General features: G+C 33.6%; 1 protein-coding gene across 2 annotated transcripts; it reads right to left on the bottom strand.

Moving 5' to 3' along the window:
• Positions 1-205: 205 nt before the first annotated feature.
• Positions 206-6254, bottom strand: LOC114258015 (IQ domain-containing protein IQM3). 2 transcript variants are annotated; one of them, XM_082891785.1, is made up of 9 exons: positions 5675-6254; positions 5421-5535; positions 4911-4976; positions 4649-4737; positions 3175-3262; positions 2870-3016; positions 2668-2760; positions 1510-1611; positions 206-977 (listed from the first exon to the last, which is right to left on the bottom strand). In XM_082891785.1, the coding sequence occupies exons 1-9, from the start codon at positions 5983-5985 to the stop codon at positions 474-476; spliced, it is 1515 nt and encodes a 504-aa protein (XP_082747911.1). In that variant the 5' UTR covers positions 5986-6254; the 3' UTR covers positions 206-473. The 2 variants fall into 2 exon arrangements, with proteins under 2 accessions (XP_082747911.1, XP_082747912.1); XM_082891786.1 differs by lacking the exon at positions 1510-1611 and having other exon boundaries at positions 5675-6207.
• Positions 6255-13840: the final 7586 nt, after the last annotated feature.

Below are 13840 nucleotides of genomic sequence, written 5' to 3'. Positions count from 1 at the left end.
TATTTTGGGTATTTAGTGAATTTTTAAAAGGTTTTCTTCACAAATTTTTTACTTTTTAAATACATAAGTTAGGTATGCTTAAAAATTAAAAAAATTGCTTAAAATATTAAAAAAAATCAGTAAAAACAAAAAAATACGGAAAATAAAAAAGTAAAATTTTCTGAAAAGTGTTTTTTGAAAAGTGAAACCAAGCATAGTGATAGGATTTCCAGATCTGTAAATGAATTTTATTTCTGAACAAGCAGAGAATTACACTCTTCCTATCTTATTTATAGCCTGCACAGTTCAAGGACCGTTTCCTGCTCAAGACTAACTAACAATTTGACTAACTTTTAACTGAAACTTTGAACTTGTTACCTACTTATTATTTCAATTCATCATAGGCTCTCCTCAGCTATACTTCTAGTTCATTTACATCAACTAAAAGCCTCTAATCAAGAAGTATTAAAAGTTGGAGGGGAAGAAATGCAGATTTAGACACTGGAGATTGAATGGCCATTATAGAGATCTGGTGCAGGGCAAGCTGTAGGTGATGCAAGACCAGACATCTGCCTATAGCATGATGGCGATGGAGTTGTTGGGGAGAGGTTGACAAACTCAAGGGCCTGTACTCTCAATTCTACAGGGTAGTCAGCAACACAACCAATTCTCGGACCAGCGCCAGTTGACCACTTCCGCGAGAGTTGACGACCTAGTTGATATGAACTGACCGCCTTCTTGGAATTAATTCTTTCCAATATAGCTTTCTCGGGCACCTCAGCTCTTGGGCTATGAAGACCGCCAGATAGTGTCCTCCTGTAATTGCTTTTGGTTTCAGTTTCTGGAGCTTCAGTCAGTTCTAAGGTTATATCTTTTTCCTCTTCCTTTGGAATATGAAGTTGAGGGGATTCTGAATTTGTTGAAAGTTCAGCTGCAATTTCTTCTCTATTGAATTTGCTCTCTTCAAAATTTTCATAATCCTCATTTGCCTTGCGTATCTGAAAACAAGAGATCAAACGAAAATTTACCATCAGGCAAGTTGTGGCAAAAAGGAAAATATATGGATATCCGAGTTAGAAAAGTACCCAGAATGTGCATGTCAGCAAGGTAGGCATACTAAAATTATCTTTATTCAATCGTCTTCAGATATGGTCACTGACATGTACTTTCTTGGTACTTCTTTGAAGTTTAATTGTGTATGTAGACTTATAGATATCAAGAAGCTCTACAAACTAAATATGCCAATTGCCATGAAAGGCAGGAGGAAGCTACATGGCAGCTGAAATTATACCAACAGTCAAGGGTATGTCCAGGTGTCATATAACCAACTCGGGGCTCATATGAAATCTGGTGTGTAACCAGCTTGCCTCTTGAAGTTAACCTCCAAACTTTTTTTGAGGATTCAAAACAAGTTTGTGCTGCACAGGCAAGAAGTTGCACCTTACAACCACCTCCCTTGCAGGAAGTTTAACACACTAATCAACAGATCTACAAGAGTAAAATGACACAGTAGAAAAGAATATCACATACTTCAATTTCATCAAGGTTCACTCCATTTTCATTAAGAAATGACAAAAAGTTGTCAAGGCTGTCATCAGTTGGCCGGTAATGTCCACTGTATGGCGATATAGACTGAAAAAATAAATTAAAAAAATGTCACAGATCCTATGCTAGGGAATATCTATCAGTCAACTGTGATACTTCATTTAGATGTATGCACATGTGCCTATATACATATGTTTTGCTGAATAGAAAATATTGTCTGTTCACCAGAGACAGGGTATCAAAACCTCTACAGAAAGTTGAATCATCTAATGTGTTTTACATATCAGTTAAAACAAGTCTTAATATAAGAGCACTTCCAAGACTGTATAGAGAAACCTAAGTTCCATGAGCAAACCATTCTAGTATTTTACACAAACCAGCTCTTCCTGACATGATTTGCAGATCACAATGAGATACATTTTGTTTCTATAGGCATTAAAAAAAAAAGAAAAAAAGGAAACTCCATCCAGTCTCCTCTTTTTCAAGGGTTGTTTCAAGCTACTCTTGACCCTACTATTGACCAGCAAAAAAAATCAGTTAGATACTTGAGCAGCTGCCAGCAGGAATTGACATGCACATACATGAATGGGTAGTAGACTAGTACTTCATTCATTTGCCAGACTATGCACATTTGACTTGAATTAGAGCTTTACTGATTACAGTAACTAACAAAGGCAATAGATTCCTGTTATGCAAAAATTGGAAGTTCTAAAATGCACATGTTGTGACTCATCATATATTATGAAATAATTTGTTCAACAGGGCAATGCCCAAATCCAAAAGACTGAAATACAATAATTGATCTTCGTTTTCATCTGCTAGACAAAATCATTAAAAGCAGTTACAATCAGTCAACAGACAGGTGTGAAGATTTTCCATGAAATTGACAATAGTTGAATTATTTTTACAAGAATTTAGCAAGGCTTTTCAAAATCATGTCATAATTGTACAACCATCAAAGGATCCATGAAAAAACTGATGTTGAACTTAGGTGTTTTCAGAAAAGCATAAACTACTGTAACTCAAATTTTGAGAATCATGGCTGGGAAAATTGAGAGTCAGAAATCAATTAGAATCAAATAACAAAGAGACGGAAAACACACGCAAATAAGTTTCAACATGCACAATGAAAAATATGATTACCTTAAGTGTTCCATCCTCTACCTCAAGCCTTCCAGCAGCTAAAGTAGCCCCTCCAGAAAGGAAGCTGGAATGGTGAAACAGACCTTTCTTTTTCTGAAAGTAAAAAAATAAAAAAAAAATTAGGCTTCAAACCACAACGAAAGCATAGAAAATAGAAGAAAACTGGCAAACCAATTATTATGTTGTTTATTTTAGGTCTCACCTGACCAGCATAAAGTCTCTTGGAGGTGCTCACCACAAATATCCATTTTGCCCGTGGCATTCCCTTGATTGTATCGAGAAAATTTCCACTTTGTTTGTGCACTATTTTCCCCTCCACAACAATATATTCATATTGCTCTCTCTCTAGCTGATTTTTCAGAAAAAATCAACCACATTAAAAGAAAAGCAGTAGTACATTAGTATCAAATGAGTTGGAGCTAACAGCCATACAGTTTCAAATAATGCAATCAGAAATACAATTTTCATATGGAGCTCCAGCAACAACTGAAAAATGAGCGCACATACAGGTCCAAGATATTTGATGCATAGTTGCCGAAGCATTGATCTTGGGCAATCTTTAAGTTCAACTTCTTTGCCATCTCCAATATCTAGCCTGCAATAAGTAGAAATAAGAAGGTTTTCAGCATCTGATTTATTTGACAGTACAATTTTGCTTTACAATCTATGCAGCGTCAGAGCTTTAAAGGAGAGAAAAACATAACTAATAGAACTTAACAATATTATTTTATTTTATTTTATTTTTCAATTTTGTCACTGCATTGGAGATTCCATTTTGCATTTCATTCTTATTAACCCCAGAGTTATCTACTTTGTTATTATCACTACATGCTTCCGGAACGTGGCATAGGATCTTATACAAGCAAACTTGTTACGTATTGTCCTACCTTACTTCAATGAGCTTGTTATGGCATCAACTGGAAAAAGTAGATAAATTATTTGATTTAGTTAAATTCATCATTTCTTATAGGGAATTACTTGCAAAATAAAATGATGAAAGAGTTTGTTACCTAAGAAAGAAAATATGTTTTGTGACATCGACAAGTTATAGACAGAATAGAGACAATGTCATTTGTGCTGCACATTCACTACTACACTGAAGCAAAATGCTTGTTATACCAAATTTGTTTGCCTGAATTTGTTTCATAGTAGGGTCAATCTTGCCATTGGAAAGTTTGGTTTTTGTTTTTTAAATTAAAGGCATACGATTATCAACATCACCTCACAAATTAATAGGTGACTTTGTTTAGGCATCCCTGTTATCACTACAGTACACAAACTAGGTTTGTTGGTGATTACAAATTAAGCAGTCAATTATAATCGTGAAGCAAGTGCAATGATAGAATCTCAAATCCTGCTCAAGATTAGGACACTTGGGCCATGTTAGCTTTCTAACACTTCAGCTTTTACCATCTTACACTTAGAAAAACATCAATTTTTGTTTGGGTATAGATGTATCTCTTTACTTTGTTGGGGTCAAAGCCTAGAGGCTTAGGCAAAAATGGAAAAGACGTTGGGGAAGCAGTAACTGACCAGTGCCAACTGCAGCTTGCACTCCTGCAAAGGCAATTAACTATTGCACATGCCCCTCATTCGCCATTATCATTATTAAAAATGCCTAAGACCCCTAACTTGACCCCAATGGTGTGGACTGTTGCATGTGAGTTGTTGATTTGTTTAGGAATCAGCCAACTAAGACTCAACCCCCTGCCACATCAGTGTGGGTAAATTTAGGAATTATATTTTTGAAGTGTCTAGCATTATTCTATGATTATAAGATAAGGTAGAAGCACCAATTAGTCCTTGATCAGGCCTCACAGGAGGGTCAGAATCAAATCATGAATGATTTTCTTTTAAAATATAAAATAAAAACCATTATATCTTGAAGAAATTAGGAATTTATAAAAATAAAAAAAAAAACAAAAACATTTGAAATGCAAAATTAGAATAAAACTGATCACTAAAAGAAAAATTCTCCTACCAGTAGAAGAACGGCTGACCAGCATCTGTTTTACACCACTCTTCATAATATATATGCAAGCAATGCCCATAACGGTGCCTTGGATCAATCTACAATTCACAGAGTAAAACAAACATTTTAAACTGCTACTTCGTAAGATGGTAAGCTATTCTCTAGGCAGATATATGAATCAGAAAAAACAATACTATAAATTAGTATAAGGTAATGGAAAAGGGCAACAACATAAAAGAAGGGCACAAGGCAAAGGATTAGGAAAACTTACAGCTTCAATCCAGTGCTGGAAAGCCAATTTTTGTGCTTTGGCATCCTTAGACAAACCTTTACCCACCTGCCCATAACAAGTTATTATCACTCACTTGTGTGGGAAAAAAAAAGCAGTGAAATCTACAACAGGTACTGAGTCAAAAAAAGAACTCCACCATTAGGGCATCTCCAATCCTTACCCTTCACCCATATCAAATTTAAATTCGAGTAAAAATGCTTAAAATCTCTCTCCACTCAAAACTCATATCAAAATGAATTTTGCTCAAATTTTAACCCAAATCAAGGGAGACACTTTTTTTTACTCAAATTTTTAAAGACAATTTGGAGTGATATAATAATAGCTTCTAAATTTACAATTGTGCCACTTATCAAATTTTTACTCAAATATGAGTTTGGCCATTGGATTACTAGTGTATAATGAAATGATATTTTTACTCAAATTGGACTGGAGATGGCTTTATAATTTCTGTTGTTTTAATTTTTTAAGCACAAGACAAGAAGATGAAACCTTGGAAGCATTCAATCTGATTCGATTCCACCGCGAAGCTACCGTCTCTGGTTTTGAAAAATTGAAGAAGGAAATCGTACTGCGATTCAATCTAGCATAGTCGATTGCTTGCCACCTTCATAATAATCATCGCTAAATTAAAGCATTCGCATGTATGTGTGTATGTACGTATGTATAGTAATAATAAATGGTATAATTAGTGTATCTAATGAAGAAAAACAGAGAGGGTTGAATTGAAGAGGGGGTGTACCAACCAGAGCTCTTCGGCTACAACAGCGGAATCGGCTAACATACGCCTGGTGCGGTAGCTCCGATAAACCTTCTGCACCCACATGGCGGCAGCACTCGACTCGGTATTATTCGGCACTTCACCGGCGCCACTCACATCACCATTGTTTGTCATTCCGGCCGCCGCCGCCGGAGAGTCGAAACCTCTGCTTAGGACAGTCGGCGGAGATAGTTGTTGGGAAGCAGCGTGGGAGCAAATCTTGATGGAATTGTAAGAGAATGGTGGTTTGGAATTGAGATCCAAGTTCGAAAGGCTTTGAGTATCGATGATCTCCATTACTCAAACAAACCCTACAAATTCACCAACACGCGCACACACACACACACACACACATATATATATATATATAGAGAGAGAGAGAGAGAGAAGTGTTGGTCGTGGTGGTGGAGCTTCAGAAGAGTTGCTTAGAACTTCATTGGCAATGCTTGAAGAAGAACACTGGTTTTGGTCGTTGTCTGACTTCTAATAAGAGGCTCTGTTTGCCTCTTGTGTTTGGTCAAAATAACCGCGTGGGCGTTAAGAACCATTTTTTTATTGGGGGTGATGGGGAGGATTGGGTTAAAATTATGATAAAATAAATTAAAATAATTGATAATATAAAATGTTATATTTAATTGTCATTATTATTTTTTTTTATAATTATCCAATAAATTTCTAAGCAATTTTTTAAACATAACTATTTAATCAAATTAAAGTAATTAAATAACCAAATAACTAATTAAAATAACAAACTTTTCAAACAATGCTATTATCTCTGTTTTTGTTGTGTTTTTGAATATTTGCTGCGTTTGTTTATGATCATCATCATCTTCTTAGACCTTTTTGGTAATTGGTTGGTTTGGAGCAACGTGTATTTCAATGGTGATATGATTGGTAAAGAGAGTAAAATTTTGATTGGAGAATATAGAACATGATAAATCATAATGGACGAATTATACTAATAGTTCTCATGGTTTGGAGTTCGTGTTATTTTGGTTTATGATTTTTTAATTGTGACATATTTGACCTTAAATTTTGAATATTGTTTTAAATAAGAACAATTAAAGATATCATTATTTAATTTCAAGGCCAAAATCATCAATTTGATAAAATATAAACTAATTTGATAAAAATAAATATCAACCTTTTTTAAAAAAAAATTAAAAATTATTTCTATCTACCAAAGATAAAATTATATAAAATTAATAAAACTTTTAGACATTTGTTTTATCAAATTAATTTTTAGGGTAAATCATACTGACACTCCCTAAGGTTTGGTCCGATTATATTCTATCCCCTGACGTTATAGAAATTACATTCTTACCCTTGTGGTTAATAGTCTTATTACACAAACTCCTTTATTTATATAAAAGGCAACAACTTTTAGTAGAAAAACAAAAGAAATTATATTAAAAAAAAAAAAGGAAAGGAAAGAAAAAAAAATAAACGAAGTAAAGCAAAATAATAAAAGAGAGAGCGTATGAATTCAATATTTTTTTGATACCAACATTAATTCTGTCTAAATAATTACAATGACGGGGTCATGAGTGTAATTTCCCAAACGTCAATGGATGATATGTATTAAACTCAAATCTCAGGGGGTGTAAATATAATTTATCCTAATTTTTATTAGTATGTGTTTGGATGATAATCAAGTAATAAGTGGTTGTTAGGATTTTAATGTATAATTGATATATTTATATATGAAATGTTTTTATATTTAGATTTTTTTGATTTAATGGATTGGTTTAATAATAATATCAAAATTGTCGTCATATTTGACTTTTAAAAAAATAAAAATTAATTTAATGAAAATAAAAATAACCACCCATTACATTTTAAAATTGTAAAAATATTTTTTGACATTTGTTTTTGTCAATTGGTTTATATTTTATTAAATTGACAATTTTGCCCTTAAAATTAAGCAATGGTATCTTCAATTGTCCTTATTTAAAACCAGATTCAAAATTTAGAATTAAATAGAGACTGTTAATATAATTCGTTCAATTATAATTAGTGAAAAAAATAGTCGCTTGACACTCCTAAAGTAACTAATAATTTTTTCTCCAAACATAAATGACGTTTATCATAAACTATAATAATAGAGATTTCATTGACTAAACTAGGGGTGCAATTCTTGTACCTGGGCTCAATCTGTATATTTCGTGTTCAACTCTCAGTGTTGTTTGAAAACTTAATTATAAGTGTTGTTTGAAAACTTAATTATTTTAATTGATTTTTTAAATTTTTTTAGTTATTTTATGAAATAGCAAAAATTATGTTTAAGATGACTTTACTGTTTTAGTTGTAATTAAACAGTTGGTTGTGAGAGAAAAAAGAGATTAATTATTTTAGTATTTTTTTATTTTTATTAATTATTTTAGTCAAAAAAAGTCAAAAAAATAACATCCCAAACAGGGCCTAAGTGTGTGATTAGTTTGATTTTTTTAAAATTATTTTTAGATAGATTTTTATTTATTTGTAGTGACTTTTTTTTAATATTTTCATCAATTTTTTAGTACTTTTTAAATCTATCTAATCAAGACATAAAATAAATTGGTTTGAATATTAAAAAAATTACTAAAAATAAACAAAAATTTAAACAAAAAATATATGTGCATTTTTGTTTGTTTTTAATAGTTATTTTTCATATTTTAATTAAACTTTTTAACTTTTTAAATGTATCTACTCTTGATATATTTAAAAATTTCAAAATAAAAATGACTCAAATATGAAAAACAATTCAGTAAAAATAAATAAAAAATCTTTTAAAAATAATTTCTGAAAATGTGAATCAAACAAACTTCTTATATTTTTTAATTTGGTTTGAGTTTAGATTGAAATTCAAATATTTGAATTAAATTTGAATGAGTTTGGAAAAAGATGCTAGACAATCCAAAATAAATCAGAATCCAAATTATATATATAAAAAAAAAATATTAAGTTTACATACAAATTATTAAGGAAAAATTAGTCTAATGTACCTCCCTCATTTTTAGTAATGGAAGAGATCCACAATATTATTTTTTGATATCTAAGGTCCCTCAACCCACACCCATCTATCACAGAGAAATTTAATATATCTCATGCTCTCTATCTCTCTCTCCCGTTACTCCTCTCTCTCTCTCGTCGATATCATCTACCAGTTCAAAACCCTAGACAAATTCTCATTTTGCACCATCATCATTTTCCTCTCATTTTCTCTTCCTCCAAACAATCCTTCCTCATCACCAATACTCAAAATCTGAGCCAAAGTTGGCTTATCATCCTCCATTCTCATAATCATGTCCCTCTTCCTCACCTCCTTCTCCCTCCTTGCACTCCCCGTCCTCGCTACCACCTTATCCACCACATTTCCCGCAGCAGTCACCTCGGCTTTCACCATCTTCGACGTGTCCTTGTGAAGCTCCGCGTTGAGCGAAGCGAGAGCCACCTCGATCTCCGACTCTCTCTCCTTTAAAAGCTTCAACTCCGTCTGTTTAGGGTTTCTGCTAAGGTTTTTTGCACTTCGTCGTCACTCTCTTGGGTTTTCGAAGGGGAAAAGTTCTATTGTTTGGGAGCTGAGAATGGCTTCGGAGACGAGTAGAGTTCGCCAGTAAGGAGCTTTTCGCCAAAGATGGCAACAGCTTTTTTGACGGAGGTGAAAGAATGCGAGGTGTGGACGATAGATGAGTGATTCATTGATTGTGATTCACAAATTTTCATCATACATTGATTGTGATTCATTTTCACCGATCAACCAGAACCTTGTTGGATCAGTGGTGAGCCCTTTACTTTGGTTGTGTACTATTAGTATATATAGTACACTTCTTATTCTTCCTCTTCTATTCAACTGATAAAGGATTAGATTGGTAAAGGATTTGAATTTTCTCTGGTTTCATAGAGAAAGGATTCTACAGAAGTAAACAAATAATCACAGAGAAATTCTTGGATTGGATTTCTCTGTGATTATTTGTTGCGTTGATTGGATTGATTTCTTGATTGGCTGTCAATTGTGTTTGTACCCTCCCAAGTGTTGGTTTTTCTTGTTAGATTTATGTAGGTTAGTGTTTATTGGATGATGAGTTTTTGGTTATTAGAGTTTCTTGTTGACTGAGTAATAATGTTACTTGATTTGGTTTCTTCAATTGGTCATAATTACATCAAATTTCTCTGGTTTAGAATTTCTTTGGGCAAAGAATTTCTCTGGGAAAGGCAAAGAATTTTTTTGGAAAATTCCCAGAATTTCTCTGGGAAAGGCATAGAATTTCACTGGGAAGTCCAGAGAAATTCTCTAGATCAAATTTTCTCTAGATCCATTTTGAGGGATCTTATACATTATAAAAATATTGTATGTCCTTTATGCTATAAAATAGTAATGCTAGGGACCCTAAAAAAAAATCCCCCAATTATTAATATAAAAATAATTTAGATATTTAGATCATATTCAAGCCTTTTTTGGAAGGTGCTAAAAAAGTTAGTTTATTAGCTTATTAGTAAGGCCATATCACCTTTCTATTTTTTTACATGTCTTTTTGTCACAAGCAAAAAGTCAACTTATAAGTCATATCCAAACAACCTTTATACCTATTCATATACACAAATAATATAAGAGAACTTGAGGAGGCTTTGGAACCCAACATAGGTCATGTTTTAATGATCTGAATTATTCATTTTGTAAAACTCTTCGTTTATATTATTATTATTATCTATGAAAAAAAAGTTTAGATCTATCCAATATTCATAATATTTTCATTTATTGTATTTGTCTCTAAAAAAAATGAATGATTAGTAAGTTTTTTAAAACTGAAGATCCTTTTTTTTTTTTCCAGAGAAACACCATAAAATAAATTTTAAAAAAATTATAATTATCGAATCGAGCTTTTTTTTCTTTTTGATTATATTTATAAATGATATACATATACTTTTAGGGTAAGGTCATAATGGTTGTACTTAGTTTTCATCAAGTTTTATTAAAAATAAGTCTTAATAAAATCATTACTAAAAATATTTTTTTGTGATATTTTTTGCATAGTTGCTAAAAATTACCAATTAGTTGACTTTTTTTTCATGATTTTTATAAATTGGCACTAAAATATACAATTACTGACGTTTTTCTGTGACGAATTTTTCAAACTGTCGTTGAAAGTTAAAAATTAGTGATTTTTTTGGTGACGATTTTTCTAAACTGTCGCTAAAACTTATAATTAGTGACTTTTTTATAATTTTTTTTTAAACTATCACTGAAAATTAATAAGTAGTGACGTTTTTTAATATTGTTTGATAAAAATGTTATTAATTATCATAGGACATGTCCACCTATTAAGACCTACACGTAAGTCCCCATACTTTCATCATTTCTCATTCAAAATGGTAAATACTACTACAAGAGTGCATCTATTTCTCGATTATGTCTTTCTCTTCTCTGGCTCTCTTTTATCATATAAATTATTTATTTTGATATTATAAATAATTTTGTCTCCCTCAAAAATCAGTTTCATCGGATTGATGAATAGATGAACAAATCTATTTTATTTTATAAAATATACAATTTAAGTTTAAATTTATAATTATCATTCATTTTAAAAAATATATAGTATAATTTGTTCACGCGCCTAGTGATATCTGATGAAACTGATTTTTTTACACAATTCATTTTTACTATTAGCCAACAAAATGAATGATTCGAATCATTATTGTGAGACTGAGATGGAGCCCATAAAATGAAGTATAAAAAAGTATGGAGAATAATGGTACGGAGAGAGGCCACTAAGTTCATTTACTCAGCCCGGTAATTTTTGGTGATAGGACTCACTTATCTAGTAGCGTAACGACATACAAATACGATGTGTATATAAAAAGTTATACATGATTATATGTCATGCTCAGAGTAATGTTATAATGATTATCTATTTTGATAACATTTTAACACAATCACAATCATAATGCAATGGGTCTCACATGAGCTGCATTAATATTCAACAACCATGATTGTGCCATATAAAATGGTATTTTAAATGTGGTTTGTACGAGCACGAAATAATGTTCTCGTATAATCCTGTTGATCAAGTATGCGCTCCTCCAAACGTCGTCACTTTATTCCCTGAAAACACAAACGTGAGTTAGCTGGCGGGTGTGTGCCGGATACCTCTCCGATGCCTAAGTCAGCAAAATAGACAAATAGATAAAAGCTCTGTGCATTCCGAGAATCAAGCTTGTGTTACCTGTACATACGTTTTGTTGTGAGCTTTTATAGTTTTTGCCTAGCACAATCCTAGTAGGACTCTTATTCCTCCATGCAGAGTTCTCTTAGGAATCACACTCTTGAAAGATAATGCTTGTCTTTCAACACCCTCCTTACTGCTTAAGCCAAGTGAGATGATTTTACCACGGTTGAATAGCTATATAACCGAGCTAACACTAGCCCTTTGTCATACTAAATCCACTGCCTTCATATGCAATACCTTGCTCGGCCCTCGTTTACTTATACCGTGGTTCTGTTTAGAACGAGCTATCTGCCGCAATATCCGACCGAGCTAACAAGGCGAGGTCCAATTTGTAAAGCACAAACACCTCGGCCCATAGCTCGACACGAATTTCACCTAGCCCAAGCTCGTTAGTTTATGGACTGAGCTACAGCAGCGCCTACCTTGGTCCGTCGTGCGACCCAACTTCCAAAGAAGCCTGTTACTTAGCTTGGCCCAATTTATTTATAAATTACCCTCTCAATTGCCCCTTAATTTCATCTGTGCAGCATGACTCGGGATTATTCGTTATTAACCGAGCTAGAAGTTTAGCCTTTAACCAAGCTAAAAGTTACCCTTTAACCGAGCTAAATTATTACTGGGCAACCAATTCGTTCGGTCCAAAAAACATCTTTTCAGTCGCTGCACATTTGAATCGCTTATGATTCTCTTGAACACGTGGCAAGCCCTCATTGGTTGAATACAGCTGTCATGGCTGCCTTCGTACCTCGCAAAATTTGAACAGTCCCGCCCATTCTATACTTTATACAAAAAACCTCCTTTTTGAATTTAGAAACACCACTGTTTGTCTTCATTTCTTGCCTTCTGAGTTTCCATCCTAGCATCTGAAAAAGATGTGAGTGTTCGTCTTCAGCCCTATAGCCCTGATTTTTATCCCCTCATTTCAAAGCTGTAAATGACTTAAATTCTTTTTCCTTATTTGTTTTTATTTTTGCAAATGTGTATAGTATAGCAATATATACGTGTTTTCTGAAACACAACCTGTAGTTTTAACACAAATCTTCAAGAACTCACATACCCAAACTTCTTAACCACACTTTATCTGGATATCACGATCAATCCGTTTATGAAATCCCTTTGATCCATAATAGCACCATGACCAAACTAGGAACCTGTTTGCATTAGGTATGTACTCGACCGAACTAGAAAGCTTTCCCAGTGACCAGGCTAAATCTTGGGGCCAACCCAGCTCTCCGACTTAGCCAGAATCGGACTAAGAATGGGTTGCACCCTCTATAGCCGAACTAGGATTTTTTTCATTTTAACTCTCTTCTTTTTTAGCCCGGTCAGTGATCTGGGCATAACACTTGTTATTTCCACTTTGCAGACTTGACTAGTGCTGGCCAGGCACGCCTTTGCACCCTGCACCTAGGCAGCTCTGCTCAACCGAACTATCTAAGGCCCCAATCACAGTGAGCTAGATTTAATTTATTCACAGCCTTAAGTTAATCATGAGGAAATATCGATTTTTAGTAAACTCACCCGAGACTATTGCCGAGTTCCGCAAGGACTACAATATCCCTGATGACGTTCATCTTAGTTTAGCCGAACTAGACACCACTCCCTAGGAAAAATCGGGCTTCGTCCCTTTCATCATGATATCAATCGTCAAAGCCAGCCTTCGATTTCGCGTGCAGCCTCTTATTTGTAAATTTCTTTGGCAGACAAGACTCTGTCCCACACAACTCAGCACCAACTCTTATCGAATAATAATGGGAATCGCCGTGCTAAACCGTCGGCTAGGACTCAACCTCGGATTGGCCGAGCTATTCCACCAATACTCGCTCGGCCAAAATGATGACGGTTGGGTGTATTATTTAAGAATAAGAAGAGGCCGAGAGAAAATAATAAAAAATACACCGGACAAAGACTTAAACGATGATGACTTCTTCTGGGTCTCTGGAAAT

Source organism: Camellia sinensis, chromosome 10 (genome assembly GCF_055761805.1).
Source record: "Camellia sinensis isolate YWXY chromosome 10, ASM5576180v1, whole genome shotgun sequence".
Lineage (NCBI taxonomy): Eukaryota > Viridiplantae > Streptophyta > Magnoliopsida > Ericales > Theaceae > Camellia > Camellia sinensis.
The sequence above is the reverse complement of the archived record's forward strand: the minus strand, read 5'-3'. Positions and strand labels throughout refer to the sequence as shown.